The sequence below is a fragment of the Geotrypetes seraphini genome, chromosome 2 (genome assembly GCF_902459505.1).
Source record: "Geotrypetes seraphini chromosome 2, aGeoSer1.1, whole genome shotgun sequence".
Taxonomy (NCBI): domain Eukaryota; kingdom Metazoa; phylum Chordata; class Amphibia; order Gymnophiona; family Dermophiidae; genus Geotrypetes; species Geotrypetes seraphini.
The window spans coordinates 372,301,750-372,329,743 of NC_047085.1; the positions used below are offsets into that span (position 1 = coordinate 372,301,750).

At 42.6% G+C, this 27,994-nt stretch overlaps 1 protein-coding gene across 5 annotated transcripts in view; it reads left to right on the top strand.

Annotated features, from left to right (window-relative positions):
* The window catches only part of FHOD3 (formin homology 2 domain containing 3), a 967,501-nt gene that overhangs the window by 628,561 nt on the left and 310,946 nt on the right, over positions 1 to 27,994 (top strand). For all 5 annotated transcript variants that reach the window (XM_033930608.1, XM_033930609.1, XM_033930610.1 and 2 more), the window contains exon 6: positions 7,697 to 7,791. In XM_033930608.1, the coding sequence (XP_033786499.1) occupies positions 7,697 to 7,791 (95 nt within the window). The remainder of the gene's footprint in view (positions 1 to 7,696; positions 7,792 to 27,994) is intronic.

Here is a 27,994-nt window from a genome sequence, read left to right on the forward strand (position 1 = left end):
CTCTGGGGGAGGCAGGTAGGCTGGCCAGGGGGAGGTAGGCAGGTAGGCTGGCTCTGGGGGAGGTAGGCAGACAGACTGGATGACTTTGGGGGAGACAGGCAGGCTGGCTCTGGGGGAGGCAGGAAGGCTGGCTCTGGGGGAGGTAGGCAGGCAGGCTAGCTCTGGGGTAGGTAGACAGGCAGACTGGCTTTGGGGAAGGCTGGCTTTGGGGAGGTAGGCCGGCAGGCTTTTTGGGAGGGGGTGGAACAAAGGCTGGAAGCAGTGAGGGGACACAGGAAGGAGAGAAAATGGCAGAGAAGGGGGGGTTGTAAGTAGAAGAAAGACTAGAGAGATAAAGGCCTGGACCAAAGGGGAAAGACAGGAGGCAGAAGCAGGATTTTGGGAGATGCAGACAGAGGGGGAGAGCCCCTGAGGAAGAGCAGAGAGAGGCAAGATCATAACAGAGGAGGGAGAGAGAGAAAGGGAGACCTGGAACAAAGCTACAAAGGAGAACTGAGGCACTAAGGACATAGGAAGAAGGCACTGGGGGCACTAAAGACATAGGAAGGAGGCACTGGGGACACTAAGGACATAGGAAGGTACTGGGGGCACTAAGGACATAGGAAGGAAGGAGTGAGGGAATAGAAAGGGACAATTGTTGGGCCTGAGTGCAGAAAGAAATGAAAGATAGGATGCACAGTCAGAGGGAAACGCAACCAGAGACTCATGAAATCACCAGACAGCAAAGGTAGGAAAAATGATTTTATTTTCAATTTAGTGATCAAAATGTGTCATTTTTGAGAATTTATATCTGCTGTCTATATTTTGCACTATATTTGTCTATTTTTCTATAGTTACTGAGGTGACATCATTGAAAACCCCCCAAATATAAATAATTAACATTTTCTCTGCGTATAGGGTGCTTTGTGGTTTTTTAAAAATTTTATGATTACAATTATGAAATAATAAGATATTGTGTGTACATGAAAAATAAATGGAAGAAATTAGAGGCGGGGCTAGGGTGGGATTGGGTGCAGGGCTAGGACGGGATTGGGGTGGGTCTAGGACGGGATTGGGGGCAGGACTGAATATTAATAGATGTCCCGTTTTGATGAAAAAAATAAATGGTCACGTTAGACATACTGTACATAAAAGGAGTGATATAATGAAGTGTCTGTCTGATGGCATCTGTTTAGTTGAAGAGGAGGGTCTTCAATTCTCTTCGGAATGTCATCAGTGAGTTCTGTGATCTTATTTGTTCAGGCAGCTGGTTCCATAGTCAAGGGATAAAGTGGTTGCAGGAATGCTTACGAGCTGTTTCCATCTAGGGGGATCTTCCGGGGGGATACATAGTCATCTCTCTGCTTCGGAGTGAAGCAGGCAGTTGGGGATATACTGGTGTAGCTTGGATGTAATGTAGGTGGGGGTTATGTTGTAGAATCTTTTGTGAACTATTACCCAGGCCTTGAAAATGTTTTTTGACAGATAGCCAGTGTTCCGCATGGAGAGCCTGTGTGGTAGGATCACAGAGATAAAGTCATATAGGAGGCAGATCACTGCATTTTGGACTCAGAGGCATTTGAGGTCCTTTGCAGTTATGCCATTACATGGGGAGTTGCAGTAGTCCATTCACTACAATATCAGTGGATACAAGAATTTAGAAACAAATTAAGGAAATATCAAAGAAGAAAATAAAAATAATTATAATACAGTAGACTCTCTGTTAACTGGAGCTCAAACAACTGGAACTCTCAAGCATCCAGTAAAAAAAAAAATCAAAGAAATACTGTAATACTTTAAATAAAAATGAAAATAAAATCAATTTCTGGTAGAAATTTAAGTTTAAACGTGGCACACTTTGCCTACCACATGTCTGGTAGTTTGTCTGGAACAGTTTATGGTATGGCATAGTATGGGGTATAGTATTAGTTAGGCCTATTTTTAATAGTAACTCAAGCAACCAGAAACTGTATTTATCTGGCATCTATCAATCCCCATGGGCGCCAGTTAACTGAGAGTCTACTGTAGTTCACTATAATTCTTAATTCCACCCAAGGGTTCTGAAGGAACTAAGACAAGAAATAGCGGGCACAATCCAACATGTTTGCAACCTATCCTTGAAAACTGGAGAGGTACCAGAGGACTGGAAATTGGCAAATGTCACACCCATCTTCAAAAAGGGATCGAGGGGTGACCCCGGGAACTACAGGCCGGTGAGCCTGACTTCAATAATAGGGAAAATGGTGGAAGCTATGATCAAGGACGGCATTTGCGAGCACATCGAGAGAAATGGCCTACTGAGAACAAGCCAGCATGGATTCTGTAAGGGAAGGTCATGCCTAACAAACCTTCTTTACTTCTTTGAGGGAATAAGCAGTCGGGTGGACAATGGGGAACCCATAGACATCATTTACCTCGATTTTCAAAAGGCTTTCGACAAGGTGCCACATGAAAGGCTGCTTAGGAAGCTGTGGAACCACGGGGTGGGAGGGGATGTGCACAGATGGATCAAGCACTGGTTGTCGGGTAGACTGCAGAGGGTCGGAATAAAGGGCCAATATTCTGACTGGTGGGGAGTCACGAGCGGTGTGCCACAGGAATCGGTGCTGGGGCCGTTACTCTTCAACATATTCATCAATGACCTAGAAAAGGAGGTAAAGTGCGAGGTTATAAAATTTGCAGATGATACCAAACTGTGCGGCAGAGTTAGGTCCAGGGAAGAGTGTGAGGACCTGCAAAGGGACCTGGACAAGCTGGAAGACTGGGCAAACAAATGGCAAATGCGCTTTAACGTGGAAAAATGCAAGGTCATGCATATAGGGAAAAAGAACACGTTGTTCAACTACAAATTGGGGGGGGCATTGTTGGGAGATAGCGGTCTTGAGAGGGACTTGGGTGTGCTGGTGGATGCATCACTGAAGCCATCTGCACAGTGCGCAGCAGCCTCAAAAAAAGCCAATAGGATGCTGGGCATCATAAAGAGGGGCATAACAACCAGGACGCGGGAAGTCATCATGCCATTGTATCGAGCGATGGTGCGTCCACATCTGGAATACTGCGTTCAATATTGGTCGCCGTACCTCAAGAAGGACATGGCGGTACTTGTGAGAGTCCAAAGGAGAGCAACCAAACTGGTAAGAGGGCTGGAACACTGCCCATACGCCGAGAGGTTGGATAGGCTGGGGCTCTTCTCTCTGGAAAAAAGGAGGCTCAGGGGAGATATGATAGAGACCTTCAAGATCATGAGGGGCATGGAGAGGGTGGATAGGGACAGATTCTTCAAACTGAAGAGGACAACAGGTACGAGGGGGCATTCGGAGAAACTGAAGGGAGATAGGTTCAAAACAAATGCAAGGAAGTTTTTTTTCACCCAAAGGGTCGTGGACACTTGGAATGCGCTACCGGAGGAAGTGATCAGGCAGAGTACGGTACAGGGATTCAAACAGGGATTGGACGGATTCCTGAGGGATAAAGGGATCGTGGGATACTGAGAGAGGTGCTGGGATGTATCACAGGTATAGAAAGCTAACCAGGTAATAAGTATAGAAACCCAACCAGGTCATGCATGTGCAAGACTGGAGGGTTAGGACTTCGATGGGAAGCTAGGACTTAAATGGGAAACCAGGGTGGCAAGGGGACCCCCTCTGGGGATTCAGACAGGTCTTGACCTGTTTGGGCCGCCGCGGGAGCGGACTGCTGGGCAGGATGGACCTGTGGTCTGACCCGGCGGAGGCACTGCTTATGTTCTTATGTTCTTAAGAGGAGCCAATTACAAAATAAACATCAGAAAACATATGAATATAGAAATGAACTATTGAAAAGTTACTGAACAACTGGCCTATCAGCACAAATAACTAGGCTGCTACTTTCTTTCTAACAGACAAAAAAAAGATGAAACTGGAGTATGCCAAACTGTTATAGCATTTTTTTCTGCATTATCTGAGATAAATCTGAAATATACATGTTAACACCCCCCCCCCGCCTTCCCCAAAGATTCTTCCAACTGTTTGGAATATAAATGCAAAATCTGATTATGATCAGGTTCCAAGACAAAGGTAACTACTAATGTTCCTTTGTATAATTATTTCCAAAGATAATTCTAGGAACCAGCTAAGTCCAATGATGTTATATCTCCTCCTTGCCTTTCAGCCATTTTCCTATGCACAGACATACCTATATAAAGCTTTAGCTAGCAGAGGTAAAGCTTCAAATGATAATCCCTACTACTACTACTGCTTATCAACTGGTAACCAATGTAATTGCTTCAGAATTGGTGTAATATGTGCTATCATGTCAACTCCCATTACTAACCTAGCTGCAGCATTTTGTGCCAATTGGAACCCCTCTTGTTTTCGAAATTCCAAGGTAGAGAGCATTACATTAGTCCAGGGGTGTCCAATGTCGGTCCTCGAGGGCCGCAGTCCAGTCGGATTTTCAGGATTTCCCCAATGAATATACATGAGGTCTATTTGCATGCACTGCTTTCATTGTATGCTAATAGATCTCATGCATATTCATTGGGGAAATCCTGAAAACCCGACTGGATTGCGGCCCTCGAGGACTGACATTGGACACCCCTGCATTAGTCTAACCTAGACAGAACCATCCCCTGCACAACAGTCTGAAAATCAGAAGGGAAAATCTCAAGTGATAGAGCATAGGAAGTTGGTTAAAGCATGCCTTAAAAGTCTTAACTATTTGCAGCTTCATGGTCAGAAAATACGAGGGTAGGGCTAAATGGCCATTTTTCTCAATGGAGGAGGGTAACTAGTGGAGTGCTGCGGGGATCTGTACTGGGACCAGTGCTGGGATCTGGAAATTGGAACGACAAACGAGGTGATTAAATTTGCAGATGACACTAAACTGTTCAAAGATATTAAAATGCATGTGGACTGTGAAAAATTGCAGGCAGATCTTAGGAAATTGGATGATATAGACTACATTAATAGAAATAGAACATCACAGATGCTTAAATTCTTTCCCATTTGGGTAATAGTAAGGCTTTGTGTTTTCTTGCAGGTTCTCATACTATTTTCATATGTTTGAATTTCTGCATAAAGCCTGTTTCTTTTTGGTTTTCACTTCAGATTAGGTGGTTGCAAGAAAGCTAGAACTGGAGAAGCAGGACATCTTTATTTTAGTGATTTATTCTCTACTATCGGGGTCTGTAGATCTCATATGATTTTTTTCCCCCTTGATTTTCTAGTGCAGGGATGTATGTTACTGTTAGGTCCAGCCCAGCCACTGCACAGTCTAGGTATCTGCCTAAGAAGCATTTGGAGAAGACAGCAGTGCAGCTCTGGCATGTGTGACAGCCTTCCCTCTCGTCCCTTTTCACTGCTGGGCCTGCTACTGCTGTCTTTCCCCACTCCACCTCATAGGCCGGGCGGCTGCAATGGTCCAAGACTGACTTTCTGTCGGAGGGGGAGGTACAAAGCAGCACTTCCCTGTGGGTCCTTGTATAGTTTTGATACTTTGATGTTCAGGCTGGCCTGAGAGGGGCAGGTAAAAGTGAGAAGTGAAGGGGGAAGATGCTTGAAACTGATGTGGGGTGGGGATATAAAAAGGGAGATGAGAAGCTGTCCAATTTTGGTAGGAAGGGGTATTAGAGGGGAAGGGAAGATGCCAGCCAATGTAGAGTGATAGAGGGGAGGAGGGGCAGAGAAATGCTGGCTACCTGCAGGGCAGGCAGAAGGTAAATAGATACTCTTGGCCGGCCCCAGCTATTAGGTGTACTGGCTCTATGATTTTCCTATGTGTATTGTAATACATTTTCCCTGGTTGTTTTCAACTAAACTGTTTCCTTGTAAGCGATCTTAGGATCATGGCTTTTTTTCTTTGAGCGTACCACACGTCTTATTATGCGATAGTGCTGTATTTGGTAAACTGTTCATTTCAGTCCCACCTTATAATCTGTCGAGAGCAGAGCACAGCAGAGAATGGATCTGAGGTTGGCAGGCAGCAGATGTGTGCAATGGGAAGTCTGTCTTAGAATGCTGGCCCTGTTTGACATAGTTAGTATTCATTGGAAGCGGGTCAGGAAATTGCAGTCTGCAACCACAATCTTAAATCTTAAATATGAGTGTTTATTAACGGGGAGGAATTTATTGCATTACAATTGTTGATTTCATAAGATCTCAAAAAATAGGTGGTGGGGGAGGGGGAAGGGAAATGACTGTTAGTGACCGTGAAATGTACAACGGACTCTCAGTTAACCGGCGCCCATGGGGATTGATAGATGCTGGATAAATGTAGTTTCTGGTTGCTTGAGAGTTACTATTAAAAATAGGCCTCACTAATACTATACCCCCATACTAAGCCATACCATAAACTGTTCCAGCCAAACTACCAGACATGTGGGAGGCAAAGTGTGAGCATACTCGGGTGTGGCGTGCCAAGTTTACACTTAAATTTCCACCAAAAATTGATTTTATTTTCATTTAAAGTATTACAGTATTTCTTAGATATTTTTGCTGGTTACTTGAGAGTTCTGGATGCTTGAGTTCAGGTTAACAGAATCAACTGTATCAGGAACTTCAGTGCTTTTTCCTTGATTTTCTGGAACCTAGGTGACAGTAAATATCAAAGTTTTTAAATCTAATTTGCTATATTAAATACCATGGCTCATAATAAAGCAGATTAATTTTAAATAGTAAATCGATGTGCATACACTGATGAACATGCTCCAGAGTCAATAAACTGGCCACATTCACCCACTCCCCCCCCCCCCTTTTACAAAACCATGTTAGGCTTTTTTATTGCTGGCTGCAGCGGTATTGGCTCTGACACTCATAGGAATTATTTGGGCGATGGAGCTAATATCGCCATGACCGGTGATTAAAAAAAAAAAAGCCTAAAGCAGCTTTGTAAAAGAGGACATAAATTTCAGAAAAATTGAAAAAAAAGAAATACATGCAGGATTAATGTATAACCATGGCATGTAGTGAAAAATGTCAGATATAGACTTGGGTGCTGTAAAAGAAAGATTAAATACATTTATGACAAAATCATTAACTAATGTTTTGGTCCACCTGTCAGATCATCATCATAAATGTGTGGTTGGTGGACCAAAATACTGTTTAATGGATTTATAATACTAGGGTTACCATATAACTCCAGATAAAGGAGGATGGATTGAGACATCCAGGTTTTACTTCCATTGCTTTCAATGGAAGTAAAACCCGGATGTCCCAATCCATCCTCCTTTCTCTGGAGCCATATAGGAACTCTATATAATATATATATATTTAATCTTTCTTGTAGAGTTGCAGAACCTGGGCTCTCTCCAGCTATTCCTCAAGCAACTGAAAACTTGGCTCTTCTCTAACATGTAATTCTATTTTCCCCCTTACTCTTCCATTCTATATATAAGCTCATGTAAACCTTTTCCTTTCTCTTCTTATATTTTAATTTCTTGTAAACTGTGCCGAGCTCCACTTCCGTGGAGAGGATGCGGTAGTTTAGTTTAGAGTGCTCAGAGTAGATAGATAGAGATATGAAAGTACTCAAATATAAAAATCAAACCATATACATTTATTATAGAAAACATGGGACATAGACCAGGGGTGAAGTAACAATAATCCTCATATAAATAGTCAAACTGAATTGTAGCTTGCTTTTATAACTTATTGAGAAAGTTTTATTGACGACGCCATCTTGAATTTACAATGTTGTCTAGTTTCCATCTGATTGTTAACATTTGCTTTGTTTTCTCTAGCTTTGGGACAGATAATGCTGTACGTGGATGGGATGAATGGCGTCATCAATCATAATGAAACCATACAATGGCTGTACACCCTCATTGGGTCGAAGGTAAGTCTAGAGTCTATGGTTTCACTCCGTTATGATGTTTGCATTATTATCCTTGGCTCCAATTGCTTTTTCCTTCATCTTCTGCTGCTGTATAAGACGGTCTACTGTTGATCTGAATTAATTCATATCGGGGTCCTTTTACTAAGGCGCGCTAGCCAATTTTAGCGCGTGCCAAATATTAGTGCGCCCTAAATGCTAACGCATCCATTATATTCTATGGAAGCGTTGGCATTTAGCGCGCTCAAATATTTAGCGTGCGCTAAATCTAGTGCGCCTTAGTAAAAGAAGGGGGATTGTTCTTTTCCTCTTCATTTTTATTCTTTTTGTTGCATTTGAACTGTTTTGAATGACATTTTATCAGGAAAAATAGTACTTAAAAGCTAAGTAATAAATACATAAATGTTACACAAACTGGAGGATGATTTTCCATCCCCCCTGCGGAGCTTGCAGGACCTGCAAGGATTAATTTTTAGAAATGAATTCCCTGTGGAGTTTCCCCTTTGAAAATTTCTTATCCAACAGAGATCATGGACGCTGGTGCAAACCTTCTACCCAAAAGTAGATGAGGGGGGCTGATTTAAATTCCTTGTGCACACTTCGCTGAGACGATCCTAGTGCTGCTGTAACCTGTTCTTCCCCCTCCCCATCTCCCCCCCGGTGCTGCCTTTTTCACCCAGTGAGAAAAATACATGTATCATGAATAACACGCCTACTTTTTTCCATTCTTGGTGGCGTACACTGCTCCCTCTAGGCTGCGTGGAGTACTCCAACTGCATTGCTGTCAGTGGGGGTGGTACTTCAATATTCTGTATTCAATTTCTGGGGACGGAGAAGTTCTCTGGAGTCCTGCAGAGCTTGTCTGTCCCTCATTATTGAAAATTACAGTGAAACAGCACACCCCACTGACAGGACTATAGATGGAGGACTTTTTGCTCAGCTTAGAGCAGTGATGTGCTGCGGCGAGATTCTAGGTGTGCTGCGAGAGATTAGTTCCTGTCATGGAATACACAAAACTAGCCCATTTGAAAGCATCGCCCTGACAGAAATGGTATTAGCAAGGGATATGCAGGAAAAGAAATCCACTTTTATAAAAGTTTTATTTCATGCCAGGCATGCTGTGAGTTTTGTGCTCTCTGTGGTGTGCATTAAAGCTATTGAGCAGGAATGGATAATTGACATCTTCCTGCAGTTGGACAAGCTTGTGTGACTGGTTCCTGTAGCACAGAGGGCAATGATAAGAGCAAAGAGTGGAATCAATGTGTGGCCCTTATAAGGGCCCTCATTAAAGCTATTCTGCACCAAATCATTTTGAAAATAGCACAGAAAAAAGGGGACTTAAAATACCTGCCATAAAACAAGAATATTTGAATTTGATTTCATAGATTTGACTTGCTTGAACTTGAGTTTTTGGAAAAAATTGAAGAAACGACTGTCTGAGACCATCATATTTTCATTTCATACTGATGATATTGTCCATTAATCTTGTTGAGCATAACAGAGCATATATTCTTGGGAAGCAGTGCTATATTTTATCCATCATGGAAGGCTCATGAAAGGCTCAGTTTAGTAACAGGCGAAGATGAGCTTGAAGGGATTTAGGTGATTCCTGTTTTAAAAGCAGGAGGAGCTGCCGGGGGGGGATCTGTGAAATGTTGTTGGCTAGGAGGATCCTTCAGAAGCTCAACCTTTCTGTTTCTTCTTAAAATAGCTTAGTAACTTAGGGGTCCTTATATCAAGTTGCAGTAGGGGGGGGTTTAACACGCGTAATACCGTGCGTTAAACTGCCTGCCGCGCTAGCCGCTAATGCCTGCATTGAGCAGGCGTTAGTTTTTTAGCCAGCTGCGGGGGTTAGCGCGTGATGATATATCCAACGCGTTAACCCTGCTAGCGCGGTTTGATAAAAGGACCCCTTAGAGGGGTATTTTCAATAGTGTGTCTAAGTCCGAATTGGGACGTATCCCACAAGACATCCAAATATGGGGGCTGGGAAACAGCCATTTTTGAAACTGCTAGACATCCAAATTTTTATGAAAATAATCTACTTGGATGTCTTGGCCTTTAGGGTGTCTAACTATTTTGGCCATTTCGAATATGAAAAGTCCATGTCCAAATCAAGCCCATTAGGATGTGGGAGGGGCCAGCATTGTAATGGATTAGCCATATAGACATCCCAACAGAACAGTGAGGCATCTTAGAGGGTGCCAGATCTATTTCTCACCATAACCCTCTTATAATTTATGGTGAGCCCCCCCAAACCTACTATACCCACCTATGTACCACCTTAATAGCCCTTATGGCTTCAGGTAGCACCTATATGGCAGTAGAGCAGGGTTTGGTGGGTTTTATTGAGCTCATACTTAATACCATGCAGATGTTGTGGCTAGAGTGCCTTATGAGACTGGGTCCTCATCTCTATAGTTCACTAGCCCACCCACCAGGTAACTCTACGCACCTGATGCTCTACTAGGCTTCCCCATATCAGATGCTGCTTTTCTAGAGCCAGGTATGTACCTTTTTGTTCTCAATTTTGTGTGGTGGAAGTGGGTCGGTGAGCACTAGGAGAGTGTGGGGGTGTCTTACATCAATGCATGCACTTGGTCATCTGGCCCGTTTGGGCACTTTTGTGGAATTTAGATACTTCTAAACAGGTCTAACTCCAAACGTTTAAGTTTCATCCAGGATGTCTTGCAAAACATTAGAATATCACTGCAAGATGTCCAAGTCTAACCCATCCTTATACAAGCCCAAAGACCAGCCATAATATGCCTCCACCACACCCATTGTGAGCTTTTGATGCACAGAGGCTGGGACGCCTCGCTAGACATCCATAAAGGTGGTTTCGATTACTGGCCCTTGGACATCCTGGCGATTAGGACGTCCAAATGCCGATATAGAAGCTTTTTAGACGTTTATATTTTTTGATTTTGAGCCCCATTGTAAATGTAAGCAGATAAAAACCTGCCCAGTTCATCTAGTCTGCCCATTGAGGTGGCCAGATTTGAATTTGGCACTCTGTATAGTTTCCACTTCTTCATGATTAAATACTGATATATCTTCATGTGTCTCTGCCAGTTTTGGGACGCAGACTGTATTAATCTGCCCAGCACTGGTCCTACCTCCCAACTTTTAGAGTTGCCATGAAATCCTACTCCTGCCTTGATCCTGATCTGTTTTTTTTTTCCTTTTATGGAACCCAGACAATAAAAGTCTGCCCGGCTTATTAGCTGACATCCCACCCCTTGTATTTTTTCTCATTAGTACTGTTCCACTCCATCAATGGAATTAAAGCACCAGAGATTTCCACTGGTAGGTTCTTGTAATTCTGAGATCTACACCATAACTCACATGTCCCTTCTCTTGTTCCCCTTTCCAAACTTTGGTTTGTGAGCGATATAACCCTAAATGTTAAGCAATGCCCAGCTGCAAATGCAAAATGTTATAAAATTCTAGAGGCAGCTTGAGGCATTCCATACATGACATAAATACTGGACCAACCGTGCAGCTGTATTTTCTTGAGATGTACGTGCATATCCGTTTCAGGAAGTACAGTCCTCTACTAGTTACCATGCCCTCCCAAAGGGGCAATATTTTCCCACTAATAGCCTTATTGTGTTCCCATATTTTCCATAGGCAGATAGTAGAGAAACATTAATAAGTAAGGCAAGAGGGATGTATAAATGTGACAAATGCTGAGAGTGATAGATAGTGATTTCCTTAGCCCTGTTCCCATAGATAGAAAATCATGTTCCAGTTAGAAATTCTGGTTGGTCTTACCTCATTGGCTACGAGAATATACAGGGTGGGCCAAAAGTATACGGCATTTATTCATTATTTCTTTTTTATTTTATGGGTGTCACGAATAACATTCATGTGACGTTTTTGTATCAGTTACATTGTTTCACTTTTACTTGATTATTGTGCTGGGCTGTATTATACCTCTTCAATACTTGTAAAATCAAAAGAAATACCGTACACCTACTTTGGCCCACCCTGTAACGCAGGCTGTTTATCCACTGATGTTTCGTGTTAATTACCGTGATTGTATCTGATGCAGAACTTGTCTTGCTCCTAAACTGATTGTATTTGTACCCTTACCACCTATGTACGGTCTTTAGATAATTTTTATTAACTGCATCAAACTTCACGGAATATCGCAGTATGCAAATACAATTTTATGTTATGTTTAAATATTCTGCTGTTATGTTTTCAAGCTAAAAAAAAAAATGCTCTGTAGCTGCATATTACCCTCCTACCTCTCTCTTTGTCTGCCTAAGAGTCTGTTTTCTGTGTTAGGAGACAATTAAAGCTGCCTCTATACTCAGAGGTTGTGAGATCAAATCCCAGTGCTGCTCCTTGTGACCTTGGGCCAGTCACTTAATCCTCTAGTCCCCACCCCTTTGAATGTCAGCTTTGAAATGCCAAAGCAAGCAAAAAAGGCAGTATTCAGGTTTCCATTCCTTTTCCCTTTTACTAATCTGTGGCAAGAACTAATATGCACTTTCCGCAAGGTAAAAGACACCGTAGTTTTGTGTTTGGCTTGCACTTTCCACATACTAAAAAAATATACTTTTTTTAGCAAGGGGGGGATTCTGGGGTGGAGAGTAGGTGTGCCAAGAGCTAATTGGTTAGCACAGCTACATAGAGCTATACGATGGGAGGGCTGGTAATGGGTGAAAGTAGCCTAGAAAAGGACTTGGGGGTACTGGTGGACAGGACAATGAAGCCGTCAGCACAGTGTGCAGCGGCCTCTAAGAAGGCAAACAGGATGCTAGGTATTATCAAGAAAGGTATTACAACCAGAACGAAAGAAGTTATCCTGCCGTTGTATCGGGCGATGGTGCGCCCGCATCTGGAGTACTGCGTCCAATATTGGTCGCCGTACCTTAAGAAGGATATGGCGATGCTCGAGAAGGTTCAGAGGAGAGCGACGCGACTGGTAAAAGGTATGGAAAACCTTTCATACGCTGAAAGATTAGAGAAACTGGGGCACTTTTCCCTGGAAAAGCAGAGACTTAGAGGGGACATGATAGAGACTTACAAGATCATGAAGGGCCTAGAGAAAGTGGAGAGGGACAGATTCTTCAAACTTTTGAAAACTACAAGAACGAGAGGGCGTAAGCACCATCTTTTAGTAATATCATAAGTAATGTTTTATTAAAACCAGCGTTTTACATTTCTTTATCCTCAATTGTATGTGCAGTGAGTTTTGCTATAAGATATTTAAATTATAGAAGTTTAAATGTTTTAAACAATTGAGGATAAAGAAATGTATAACGCTGGTTTTAACAAAACACTACTTTTGATATTATTAAAAGTTGCTGCTTACGCTGATGTGCTGTGAATAGTAATATGAAAGCTTAAAAACTTTAACCCCAGATGAAGCTTTAAAAGGCAAAACGACAAAATCTCCCGTTGGGTGTAAGCTAAGTATTGGCTTTGATTATTGTTAACGTCTTTGAACGTCCCAGTGGGAAATTTCGAACCAGTGATGATATTCATTACCCCAGCAAAAACACCAGTGCATTGTGGGTATTTAGATGTTTTAGATTCAATTCCCACAATATAAGATATCTTTTGTGACTGTTTTGTGGTAATTATTTAAGGCAGGGTTGAACCTTTTCTTCACTGCTGATAAAATATTTCTGGGACTCACATCTGAAAGAACTAGTTTATCTAGAAATAGCATAGCTATACAAATTACTATAACCACATCCTTCTATTTCACATTTCCCACCTATATTAAGATAACATTATTTTTATTTCTTGCTGCCCTAAGCCACAAATAATTTTACCTGATATGAAAACCTATGGACTGATGCAATCAGGACAAAACACATAGAGAAGTCAACTGCTCTTACTGGATCATGTTTCCAGTGAGGGAAACCACTGCAGGTACTCTATGCCCTGCAAGTGTGCTGATAAAACCTTAAGCCAGACTGATAAGGAAAATCATGAAATGGAATGTATTTGCTTTTAGATAACCAGTCAAAAGAGCCTTTCTGATAAGAAACAATAAACGGAGAAACAATTAGTAACAGAAGCAAAATAAACATTTGAGGAGAATAAAAATGGCTGCCAAGCTGTAAGCATGTTGCTACACTGCTTCCCTGCAGGGCCAGTCCCTTCTGAAGCTAGCGAAAGTAACAGAAAGGGGGGGGGGGAGGAGCAGAAAACCAGGCACTGGACCTCTGGACTAAAGCTTAGTGTAGGTTCTCCTGACGCATTTTATACCCGATGCAGTAAACAAATAGCATGCAAATAAGTTGTGTGTAAAAAAATATGCACCTATGGGAGTGCATGTTGGAGGCATGTGGGCATGTGGCTCTTTGCTGGAAGAAGCTATAGAGTCTGCACAAAGTCCACTACTGGGGACAATATTCAGAAGGGATTTAAGAAGGCAGGGGAGGATCATGCCTACTTAAATTGTTCTCAGTGGGCCTGTTACTGGTATTCAATGGCATTTAACCAGGCAGTGCTGTTCAAAATTGGTACTAACTGGCCATCTTAAATCTGGGAAGGAGAAAAGTGTTATGGGGGCAGGGTCTGGGAGAAGCCAGCACTTATCTGGACACCAGCAATATGCATTCCAGTATCCAGAGAGCTATGAGGGGCGTTCAATAATTTATCTATCTCAGTAGAAGAGTTTTTAAAAAAATTTTGTTTTATTTTTCAATATAGTCCCCTGATAGTTCCATACACTTCATCCACTTTTCCTGCAATGACTTTAACCCCTTTAAAAAGAATTATTGTGTTTGACCTTCAGACCAGGACGTCACAGCTTCCTTGACATCTTCAACATTTGAAAACCGCTGTCCATGGAGAGATTTCTTCAAAACTCGGAACAGGAAATAGTCTGAGGGAGCTAGGTGAGGACTGTAGGGTGCATGGTTCAGCTGCTGAACCCACATTCTTGGATGGGCAGTCTGTGATTGTTGTGACATGTGTATTGTTGTGAAGAAGCAGCATGCCAGCTGTGAGTTTTCCTCGTCTTTTCTCCTTGGTTGACTCCCACAAAGCGATCATTGTGTTGGTGTAACTCTCCCCCAGTTATGATTGTCTTATATGGCATGAACTCCAGAAGCAAAAATCCTTCATCATCCAAGAAGACAGTTGCCATGACTTTGCCTGCAGATTTTTCCATCTTGAACTTTTTGGGGGGTTGGGGAATGACTTATGCTTCCACCGCATTAACTCCATTTTGGACTTAGGATCTTTGTGATAGACCCAAGTCTCATTTCCAGTCAACAAATGATTAAAAAAATTCACCTTGTCTTCACAGAACATCTCTAAGTTCTCCTGACAGCACTGGAGCCTCGTGGCCATCAGTGTAGAGTACAGATAAATAGTCAAAGGAAAGTTCTGTTTGGCCATTTTGAAGAAAAGAAAATCTCCTAGATTTTACAAATGATCCCAATGTCTTTATATTCAATCAAGGATGCCAATGGTTTTCCTTCCTAGACACTGATACCACAATCCCTACTTGGTTATGATTTAGAGAAAGAAATTTAGTTTTCAATTCCACTAAATATTTTAGCTAACATGTCACCCCCTTCCTTATATGGTAATTATTCAGTTTTAAAAACCACCCTCTCTCTCTCTCTTGTCAGCAGAAAAAAATTTATAATTCAGTTATCTGGAATAATTCTAACTTTTTAATAGACAAAAAAAAAAAAAATCAGTTTGGCCTCTTTGGCAATCTCATGACATTTAGTAAATTAATCAATTATTGTTCAATGGTTCCTTTACACACCTTGGGTCATTTTGACCCCCGCCTGACAAATTAGTTTAGTTGCTTACTTATAAATTGTAATTTTGATTTCAAATTCCAGGTACCTTTTCGATAGTAACAGATAATGTGTTTCCTATCATCTGTGATAAATACAGCTTTTGAATTTTTTTTGTTTTAACCTAGTATACTGATTATAAACACCTGGGGTCAAATTGACCACACAGTTTTATGAAGGCAAAATTGTCAACAGTGGAATATAGCACTGAAAAAGTTGTAATGTATTTCAAAAGTAATGCCCAACAAATGAGATAAGAGAAGTTGAAAACGTGTGAAAATATTTTGTTAGGTTTTGCTGTAAAAGAAACACTGCCAACAATCATTTTTTACAAACATTTGTACAGTTAATATGTTGAATAAGAGAAGAAAGATTTTTGAAACATTACCGGAACATCACCAGTTATGCTGTAGGCCTACATATACATTTTATAAATATAAATGTTTCACTTGAGTGCCATGGCGGCGAGAATTTGTGAAATTATTAAGCTGAAGCAACTTTCAGTGATGGGGTAAAAATGACCCCAGGTGTGTAAAGTTGTCGATAATTTAACACATGCATGGAAGGGTTAAAACTGCAATCAGAATTCAGTCTTCCAAGTTCAAAATTTTTTCAATAGCTACAGCTTCATAAGAAAATACTCTTAAATTATGCATATAAATACCAATTTTATAAAACCACAATTTACATGAGGAGATCCACACCATGCAGAGATTTCAAGGCAGTGTTGTTTGGGCACAACTTAGGCAGGGCTAAAATCTGCATGTGTATTCATCATTTTACAAAGAGAATATATGCATATGGACAAAAATATCTCTTTCGGAATTTATACCAGCTCACAGGAAATAGTTGCTGCAGTCTTAGTCGTAGTCTCGTAGTATTACCGCAAGTACTGTGAGATTACCACTAGAGGTTGTGGCAATCATTTTCAATCAGCAGTTGCAAAGGTCAGGAATAAGTGGAGTTTGTTCCTGCTCTGTTCATCTCCAGATTACCAGGCAAGTTATGTTAGGCCCAGGGATCTACAGAAACTTGGGAGGGGCGGGCAAAGGGTATAGGAAACTTGTCGGGGAGTGATATGGGAGATGAATTGGAGGCTTCTCGGGGACAGGGGGGGGAAGAGATCTTGTCGAGGGTGAGGGAGGGTTAGAAACTTGTTGGAGGCCATAAGGGAGTGGAGACCGATTCCCAGAAGTTATATGGGTGATGGCCGATATTCAGTGCCCGTCTCGAGACTACAACGGGAACTCCCGGCAGCCATTCTGATGACGGCTCTGCACGGGGCAGGAGCATAGGAAGATCGCTCCTGCCCCGCTTCACCGCTAGACCAGCAGGTAAGGTCCGGGGAGGCTTGGACGGCTTAAAAATAGCCAAAAAATGAAAATAGGTTGTTTATACTTGGAAGACAAGCTTGAGCTTTGGGATCTAGATTATTTTAGATATCATCAACATTAAACACTGTCCAGCTCCTTTGAAGCTAGGCAGAGATGCCGTGTTAGGAACTCTATGGTTTGAATCATATGGGGGTAGCTTCAATTTCATCTGTACCTTTCTGTAGGCTGTGGGAACTGATCTGCAGGGAGTAAAGCTAGCAGCTAGATGGCAGCATGAGTCAGTCTCGGTTTTCCCACTCAGGGTTGCTAAGATGATCCCCATCCATTTATTCTACAACCTACACGTTTACAAAGACTATATTACACCAAGGGAAGTACACAGCACAGTTGTATCAGATGTGCTTAGTAAGCTAATCATGTTTACAAAATCAAGACATTTAATCAGAGTTCATTTCAGTGTGTAATGCCCATTCTTGTTAGATTGAATGTGCTAAGGTAATATATAGAAATAAAACAAAACAAAAGGAATAAAGGTGATACCTTTTTTATTGGACTAACTTAACGTAAGGTTTGATTAGCTTGATTAGCTTTCGAAAATAGCCCTTCTTCAGATCAGAAATTTTCTGATTTGAAGAAGAAGGGTTACCTTTGAAAACTAATTAAACAATGCCCCAAAGGGGCCTTAGGCATCTGAGCCAATCAGGGCCTTAGCCCCCTCCCCATGCATCATATGATGCACCAAGGAGGGGAAGGCCTGCCATTTTGGATTGGTGGGCTTCAGAGCAGGAAGAACCAAGCATCCCTAAGATTCGGTTGGCCTTAGGCATCTGAGCCAATCAGACCCTAGGCCCCATCCCACAATGAACCGGGAAGGGGAAGGCCTGCCATTTGGAGAAAGGGGAGCCTGCTGGCTGGACGGAGCGAGGACCCATCCATCTGTCCATCTTTTAAGATTATTGGGGGTGTCCAGGGGTTCAGGGGGGGTGTCCGGCAGGAGGGCTTGGGCTCCCTCCTGCCATTGATTGGTACGGGGGGGGGGGGGGTTGGTTCTTTCTGGCAGGAGGGCTTGGGTTCCTTCCTGCCATTGTCACGGGGGTGTGGGGGTGGGTTGGTTCTTTCCATCAGGAGGGCTTGGGATCCCTCTTGCCGATGATCGTGGGAGTTCGGGGGGGGGGTTGGTTCTTTCTGGCAGGAGGGCTTGGGGTCCCTCCTGCTAATGATCGCGCGGGTGATGGGGGGTTTGTGTCAGCAGGAGAGATTGGGCATCTCTCCTGTCGGGGAGGTTAGGAGGGTTCGCGGCAGGAGAGATTAGGCATCTCTCCTGCTTCGATCGTTACCGGTATGGGGGGGATAGATTGCCTGGGCTGCTGAGCTGATTGTGGCAGCCGCGATCAGCTCAGCAACCCGATTTAGAACTTATACCTGTTTTGACATGGTCTAAGTCAAAACGTATAAGTTCTGTCTGGCAACCTGTCATACCTTTTTGGTTATGGCTGCCAGATGACTAAGTCTAGGTCGGCCCACCTCCAGCCCTTTCCACTCCTCCAAAAATGACCCTTTTCGCTCTAGGCGTACAGAGGCAGAGTAAAGGCCTAAGCTGGTTTTAGATACATCTAAAACCAGCTTTGATTATCGGTACTTGGATGATCTGTCTTTTTGATTGTCCAAGTACCGACTTAGGCCACTTTTTGAATGTTTTGTGGGTTTTTTTTAAAATTATGAGCCCCTATGTAGTTTTCAACCAGTCCTTGGTGGATTTACTGATATGTTTTATTCTTGGTTTTGCAATGCCTCAATAATTTGTGTTTTTTTTTAAAAAAAAAAGGTTTGGACAGATTCCAGAGGAAAAGTCCATACTCTGGTAACAAGATAGAAATAGTGGAAGCCATTGCTTATCGCTGAGATCAGTAGCATGGTGGAATCTTGATACTTTGGGATTCTGTCAGGTATTTGTGACAAGGATTAGCCACTGTTGGAAGCAGGATTTTAGGCTAGATGGACCATCAGTCTGATTCAGTATGGCTTTAGTATGTTTTCAGTTTCAACTTCTAACTTGGCTCTACATAAATAGATTTTTAGAAATAAAATAATACCAGACATAAAGGTGTTTATTTTAGAAGTGCTATTCACACATAAGATATACATAAACCGACATTTAGATGTTTATATTGCATAAACATCTAAATCCTGTTTTTACAAAGCTGAGACATACACATCTAAAACAGAGAAATGTTCATATGATGACATGTGCTATGGGCATGTTTTGTGTAAGATTAGGGCAGGCCTAAAATATAAATGTATATGTATTTATATACACCACACAAACCAGTATCTCGACACACCGAGCTCATTAATGCAGACTTTAGTGAAATAGGTCAAAACCTGAAAGAGGGGCTAGCAGGGTAGGATGGGGTTCTCCTTTTGAGAACATGTCCGAGGGTCTATAATCAAACTAGGTCTCTACGATCTACCACGCATAATCTCCTTACTGTTCCCTCACTGAAACAAATCAGTACTATGAGGACCACAATTTTTTCTGTTAATGCTCCTTTTCTTTGGAACAGCATACCCTACTACTTGCGGGAAAATACAACACTGATCAAATTTAAGGTAATGCTAAAGACATTCCTTTTCCACGATGCCTTTGTGACCTAAACTGTCCTTTTCAGGACGACTTAGTTTTAAGTAATATTTTCCATTTTTATTTCCCCAACCGTTTGTTCTTCCTTTTAAGTGTCTTCTTTTCTTTCTGTCAATTGTAGTTCTAATCCTTTCTTCCCTTCTGTTCCTGTTCATCTGTGTCCTTAAATTGTTTTTTCCTTTGGTTTGTTTTAGACTAAATTATATTTTAATTGGTATATTGTTAAGGCATTTTTGTACACCGCCTAGAAGGCTCAAGTGGATGGTATAGTAAATTTGAAATAAACTTGAAATTTTCAAAACCCGGCACTTTGTCCGGGTTTTGAAAAGCCTCCTCTCAATTGCGTCGGGCAGGAGGCAATCCACACATGTGTGGATTACCTACTGTCTTAACCAAAGCAGGCAGCAGGGCGGGACTGGGGCAGAGACGGGCGGGCCTGGGGGCAGGTCTAGGGTGTCTGGATTTTACAATCGTAAAATCCTGCAACCCTAGGGTGGGAGGAAAAGAGGAAAGGGGAAAGACAGTGGCCAAATTGAAAGAAACTATAAAAAGGGCATCAGATTTTTACTTTAAGAGAGTAAATACAGTACAAGGAAAGGAAAAGCAAAGCATTAGTGTTTTCTAAGGAGGTGAAGTTCACAAAGTACAAAGCATCACAAAATGAAGAAGGTGAAGCTGAAATAAATGAAGCGAGAAATCAGATAAAAGCAAAGGCAGAAGAAAAATGACCAAGCATATAAAATGACGTGACAAGATTTTTCAGGTATATTCAAGAAAGGAGAAAAAACTCTGTTAAGTCCTGGAATTCTGTTGCTTTAATACTTCCTGATTTTGAGAGGCGGGATCGAGACCGGCACAGCCTATAGTGATTTAACAAGAGGGAAAGCCCACAAAGTGTCTGGCTTCGTTATTGCCAACCGGTTTAGCGGGACAGGACCGAAGGCAGGGCTGCTCACAATCCAGATGCACCACTGGCTCCTCACTTCCCCTTCCTCCCGGTGGCTGGCAAACAGCATGGAAGGATCACTGCGGCTGCCACTTGGAAAATCAGCTACCTGCCTCACATGTTGGCCTACCCCTGCCCCGTGACTCTGTTGGAAGAAACAAAGGGTAAAAGGTGATGGGAAAAGATCTTGGATGTAGGTGAAAGGAGAGAGAGATGAGGTGTTGGAGGAAAGAGGGGAGAAGATATGCTGGATGGAGGGGGCAAGACAGTAGAAACTGGTCAGAAGAGTGAAAATAAAGGGAGAAAGAGAAGATGCTGGAGGGGGGAGATGGAAGAGTTAGCAAATAACTGGAGAAATAGAAGCAGATAGAGATGCTGAAAAATAAATGGAGGAAAACTGAAAGGAAAAGGTTAAAGTCAGAGATGGATGTAGGAGAGGAAGTAGGAAAAATTCCCTGTCAGATGATATGAGATACTTCTCTAAGCCTGGCCTGGCACTTTTCAAATTGAGTTCAGCCTTCTGGAATTCATTGACATGGCTAAGTTATTCTTTACAATTTTTGAAATTGTTTGATTTATTTATATTGTTTGAATATTTTGGCACTGCTTTTAGAGGTCTGATGATTATACTCTAGTATTTCCTCTTGTACTGATAAGGGGAGATTTCTTTTTGTACGATGATCCACAATTATTTCATAGTAAGATATTTTTCCACAATTTTTGATATTGTTCAGTGTATTTATATTATTTGAATATTTTGGCACAGTTTTTTTGAGATCCAATGACCTATTTGAATTTATATCCCATCCTCCCAGAAGAGCTCAGAGCGGGATACAAGTTTACATACATAATAAAGTAGAGCATGATAGTACATTTTTGGTCATAACATGATAGGACAATAGAACATAAGAACATAAGAAAGGCCACTGCTGGGTCAGACCAGTGGTCCATCATGCCCAGCAGTCTGCTCACGCGGCGGTCCTTTGCTCAAAGACCAGCGCCCTAACTGAGACTAGCCCTACCACCGCACGTCCTTGTTCAGCAGGAACTTGTCTAACTTTGACTTGAATCCCTGGAGGGTGTTTCCCCCTACAATAGCCTCTGGAAGAGCATTCCAGTTTTCTACCACTCTCCGGGTGAAGAAGAACTTCCTTACGTTTGTACGGAATCTATCCGCTTTTAACTTTAGAGAGTGCCCTCTCGTTCTCTCTGCCTTGGAAAAGGTGAACAACATGTCCTTATCTACTAAGTCTATCCCCTTCAGTACTTTGAATGTTTCGATCATGTCCCCTCTCAGTCTTCTCTGTTCGAGGGAGAAGAAGCCCGGTTTCTCTAATCTTTCGCTGTACGGCAGCTCCTCCAACCCCTTAACCATCTTAGTCGCTTTTCTCTGGACCCTTTCGAGTAGTACATAGTAACATAGTAACATAGTAGATGACAGCAGATAAAGACCCAAATGGTCCATCCAGTCTGCCCAACCTGATTAAATTTAAATTTTTTAATTTTTTTTCTTAGCTATTTCTGGGCAAGAATCCAAAGCTCTACCCGGTACTGTGCTTGGTTTCAACTGCCGAAATCTCCGTTAAAACCTACTCCAGCCCATCTACACCCTCCCAGCCACTGAAGCCCTCCCCAGCCCATCCCCCACCAAACGGCCATACACAGACACAGACCATGCAAGTCTGCCCAGTACTGGCCTTAGTTCAATATTTAATATTATTTTCTGATCCTCTGTGTTCATCCCACGCTTCTTGGAACTCAGTCACAGTTTTACTCTCCACCACCTCTCTCGGGAGCACCACCACCCAGGCATCCACCACCCTCTCCGTAAAGTAGAATTTCCTAACATTGCCTTTGAATCTACCACCCCTCAACCTCAAATTATGTCCTCTGGTTTTACCATTTTCCTTTCTCTGGAAAATATTTTGTTCTACGTTAATACCCTTCAAGTATTTGAACGTCTGAATCATATCTTCCCTGTCCCTCCTTTCCTCTAGGGTATACATATTCAGGGCTTCCAGTCTCTCCTCATACATCTTCTGACGCAAGCCTCCTATCATTTTTGTCGCCCTCCTCTGGACCGCTTCAAGTCTTCTTATGTCCTTCGCCAGATACGGTCTCCAAAACTGGACACAATACTCCAAGTGGGGCCTTACCATTGACCTGTACAGGGGCATCAACACCTTCTTCCTTCTACTGACTGCGCCTCTCTTTATACAGCCCAGCATCCTTCTGGCAGAAGCCACTGTCTTGTCACACTGGTTTTTCGCCTTTAGATCTTCGGACACTATCACCCCAAGGTCCCTCTCCCCGTCCGTGCATATCAGCTTCTCACCTCCCAGCATATATGGTTCCTTCTGATTATTAATCCCCAAATGCATTACTCTGCATTTCTTTGCATTGAATTTTAGTTGCCAGGCATTAGACCATTCCTCTAACTTTTGCAGATCCTTTTTCATATTTTCTACTCCCTCTTAGGTGTCTACTCTGTTACAAATCTTGGTATCATCTGCAAAAAGGCACACTTTTCCTTCAAACCCTTCAGCAATGTCACTCAAAAACATATTGAACAGGATCGGCCCCAGCACTGAACCCTGAGGGACTCCACTACTCACCTTTCCTTCCTCCAAGCGACTTCCATTAACCACCACCCTCTGGCGTCTGTCCGACATCCAGTTTCTAACCCAGTTCACCACTTTGGGTCCTAACTTCAGCCCTTCAAGTTTGTTCAACAGTCTCCTATGAGGAACTGTATCAAAGGCTTTGCTGAAATCTAAGTAAATTACATCTAGCATATGTCCTTGATCCAGCTCTCTGGTTACCCAATCAAAAAATTCAATCAGGTTCGTTTGGCACGATTTACCTTTTGTAAAGCAATGTTGCCTCGGATCCTGTAACCCATTAGATTCAAGAAAGTACACTATACTTTCAGCAACACTTCCATTATTTTTCCAACAACTGAAGTGAGGCTCACCAGCCTGTAGTTTCCTGCTTCATCCCTGGGACCACTTTTGTGAATAGGGACCACATCCGCTCTCCTCCAATCCCCAGGAACCACTCCCGTCTCCAGAGATTTGTTGAAAAAGTCTTTAATAGGACTCGCCAGAACCTCTCTGAGCTCCCATAGTATCCTAGGATGGATCCCGTCTGGTCCCATTGCTTTGTTCACCTTCAGGTTTTCAAGTTGCTCATAAACACTCTCCTCTGTGAACGTCGTAGAATCCACTCCATTTTCTCTTGTAACTTTGCCAGACAATCTCGGTTCTTCTCCAGGATTTTCTTCTGTGAACACAGAACAGAAGTATTTGTTTAGCACATTTGCTTTTTCCTCATCACTCTCCACATATTGGTTCCCACCATCTTTTAGTTTAGCAATTCCATTTTTCATGTTCCTCCTTTCACTAATATATCTGAAAAAAATTTTGTCTCCCTTTTTTACATTTTTAGCCATTTGTTCTTCTGCCTGTGCTTTCGCCAGATGTATTTCTCTCTTGGCTTCTTTCAGTTTCACCCTGTAGTCCTTTTTGCACTCCTCTTCTTTAATTTTTTTATATTTCACGAACGCCAACTCTTTCGCCTTTATTTTCTCCGCCACTAGTTTGGAGAACCATATCGGCTTCCTTTTTCTCTTGTTTTTATTGATTTTCTTCACATAACGGTCCGTAGCCATTTTTATCGCTCCTTTCAGCTTAGACCACTGTCTTTCCACTTCTCTTATGTTCTCCCATCCTAACAGCTCTTTCTTCAGGTACTCTCCCATTGCGTTAAAATCTGTACGTTTGAAATCTAGGACTTTAAGTATCGTGCGGCCGTGCTCCACTTTAGCCGTTATATCAAACCAAACCATTTGATAATCGCTACTTCCCAGGTGAGCACCCACTCGAACATTAGAGATACTCTCTCCATTTGTAAAGATCAGATCCAATATCGCTTTATCCCTCATGGGTTCCATCACCATTTGTCTGAGCAGAGCCTCTTGAAAGGCATCCACAATCTCACTACTTCTTTCCGATTCCGCAGATGAAACATTCCAGTCCGCATCCGGCAGATTGAAATCTCCCAACAGCAGAACCTCCTCTTTCCTTCCAAACTTTTGGATATCCGCAATCCTTATCAATTTGCTGTGATTGAGTCGGAGGTCTGTAGACTACACCCACGTAGATAGAAGTTCCATCTTCTCTTTTCAGAGTGATCCATATCGCTTCTTCCTCTCCCCAGGTCCCTTGCATTTTGGTCGCTTGGAAAGAGAGCTACTCCTCCACCTTTTTTGACCATCTCTGTCCTTCCAAAAAAGATTATATCCTGGTATGTTTGTATCTCATCCATGTGATTCACTGAACCATGTTTCTGTGATAGCGACAATATCTAGATCTGCCTCTAACATCAGGGCTTGCAGATCATGAACTTTGTTACTTAGACTGCAAGCATTTGTGGTCATCGCTTTCCAGCTATTTTTCAGTGGTAATTTCCTTTTTCTTATAGATTTTTGTTTCGTTTCACTTTCCGTTGCAATACTAAGAAATGAGTTTCTGATATTGTTTATGTTGCTATCACATCTTTTCTTTTGCCGGGGGTGTTCTCTATAATTGTTCTTCATACATACACCACTCACACCTTCTAGTTTAAATGCCTAGAAACATATTGTCTAAATTTCTCTGCAAGGTTTCTTTTTCCTGCTGTAGTAATATGTAGCCCATCAGTGCAATATAGCTTCTTGTCCTTCCATGTATTTCCCCATCCTCCTATGTACCTGAAGCCTTCTTGATGACACCATGCTTTGAGCCATCTATTAAAGTCCTCTGTGTTTTTCACTCTTTGCTCTCCCTTTCCATATGCAGGCAGTATTTCAGAAAAAGCTAAATTCTTTACAAAAGGTTTCACGCCCTCACCAAGCTCCCGAAAAGCTTTCTGTGCTGCAAGTGTGGAGTTGTTGGCCAGGTCATTTGTTCCCAGATGGATGACAACATCAGTGTTAAAATCCTTAGTTTCTTCCTTAATTATAGTCTGTATTTGTCTGGAACTCCTGGTAGCTGAGGATCCTGGAAGACATTTCACTTTTTTGGTCTCCTCGCCTTGTGTTCCAAGGTTAATGCCTCTAATGATGGAATCCCCCAACAGTAATAGTTTTCTGTTTTTGGCTTTTTTATTTGTGCTTAGGGTGCGCTTGTTCTCTTGAGTTACCTTCATTGGTTCCAGTCCCACCTCCCTTCTGTTTTCTTGAGTATCGCAGTGCACTAGTGGAGCGAAGGAATTCTGTAGAGGTAATATTAGTGAAGGTGGATGTTTCTGTGTTACATGTCGCAGTCTTCCTGAGCCTACTGTGACCCATTTATTCCTGGGCTGTTTTATTCTTTGAGGTAGAGGTGGTAAGTTGGTATGATTTTGTGGAATGATGGAAGCTGCTTTAATTGTATTCAATTCCTGTTTAAGTTTGCAGAGCTCCTGCTTAATACTAGCAAGTTGAAGACAGATGGGGCAAGCCTTAAGTCTCCAAATAGTATGTCTTGGAATTAAAGCACCACAATGATTGCATAGAATAAAGATCATCTTGATTGGTTGTGAAGTGACTTGATTTTAGTAGTCCTGATTATTTGGGACTCTTGTCACAATCCTATCCCTAAGGCGCAGCTTTTGCCAGGACGCCTTATAGCTAAAGCCAGCCCTTCCATTCAGAGGGCTAACCATGGGGATAGGGTTGTGACTAAGAATAGGGAAAAACCTTACTTTCCCTTTAATCCTGAAAACGCTGATCTCCAGGGGATAGAGGGGTGTGAGGAGAATCACCTAGAACAGCCTCAGAGAAATCTCTCTCCCTCCAGTGACTCCCAGCTGAAGGAGATAACGAGAAAGCCCAGGAAGACTAAGCAAGCTTTGCAGGCAGCTCCTCCCCCTCAGAGAGCAGGGCGTGTTCGCCTGGATACTTTAGAAGCTGCTCTGAGGAGGAGAAAGGCAGTTCACCCTGGGCCAGCCCAGGAGGAGGTCACTCCAGGCTATTCTCCTGAGTCCCAGGACATTGAGATGCAGGAGATTGACACTGACCCTTTTGCCAGCCAGCCAGCACAGCAAGAACCCATGGACGGTTTGGAAACTCCCAGTCTGCCTGAAGACATTCTAATGGAGGAAAGCTAAGTGGCAGGGCTGGGTTGTTTGTGATTGATAACATGTTCTATCTGTTGATGCACTGCTAAGGAAATGTCCTTTCAGGTGAAAGTTTAATGGGACTTGTGCTGCCCTGCTTATATGAGGCAGGAAGAAAAGGGAAAAAAAAAACATTTTTGTTTCTGGACTTTTTTTTGGGTTACAAGTTCCAGCATAGTTAAGCTGGCTTTGGGTTTGGTTATGCAATTGGGAGAAAGTGGAGTAATTCAGTGGGGAGAATCCACTTTCCATACAGGTTGGGTTAGTGGGGCCATTAGTGGCATTCTGAAATTCAGAAGATTAATTGGTGGATTCACTTACTCCCCCTCCCCCCACTCCAACTCCAGGGAGTTGGGGAGAGCCAAGCTACAGTAGCTTGGAGGCTTGTACACAGAACTGTTGAAAGTACTAGCCGTAGTTTGGGGTTGTTGTCTGAAATGTAAAGACAGCATCACTTGTTATTTTTCCTTACCTGAGCTGTTTGAATGAAGATGAGAGCTGACACTTAAAACTTTTGGTCAGCCCTATTTTTGTGTTTTGTATGGATTTATTTCTTGGCTGCTGCTGGGAGTTTGGACGGACTGGAAGTTAACTCCCAGTGTCATGCCACTGAATAAAGTGATCATTGCATGGGAAATGAATTGACTCTTTTTGCCTTTTTGTTTTTTTTTTATTCCATGCCTTGAGAGTGAATGTCATACAGCAGGACTTCCTTCCTTCAGGGGAAGCACGCAGAAGTATCCATAATGTGAACGTGGGCCGGTCCTAATTGTGGTACAGGTATCGGGTGCGTTACACTCTATATATGAAAAGTGGTCCCTGGGGTGGGTGGGACTATAAGTCTGACCCTTACCATGTCCTTCTTCATGTATGGCGACCAGTGCTGTACGCAGTACTCCAGGTGAGGGCGCACCATGGCCCGATACAGCGGCATGATAACCTTCTCCGATCTGTTCGTGATCCCCTTCTTTATCATTCCTAGCATTCTGTTTACCCTTTTCGCTGCCACCGCACATTGCGTAGACGGCTTCAACTTGTCGATCAGAACTCCCAAGGGAAACATGATTGTAGTCATAAAGCGTGGCAATACTTAATTAACATATAAGAACATAAGAACATAAGCAGTGCCTCTGCTGGGTCAGACCAGAGGTCCATCGTGCCCAGCAGTCCGCTCTCGCGGCGGCCCAACAGGTCCAGTACCTGTGCAGTAATCCTCTATCTATAGGGGCAGTGATGTTTTAGTTTGGTTTGACTTTGCGGTAACTAATGGAGCTTCACAGAACATTATAGTGCCTGACAGCACGAAGGTATGGTAAGGCAGTACGTAACAGAGCAAGGCAGCATATTAGGATGTATAACA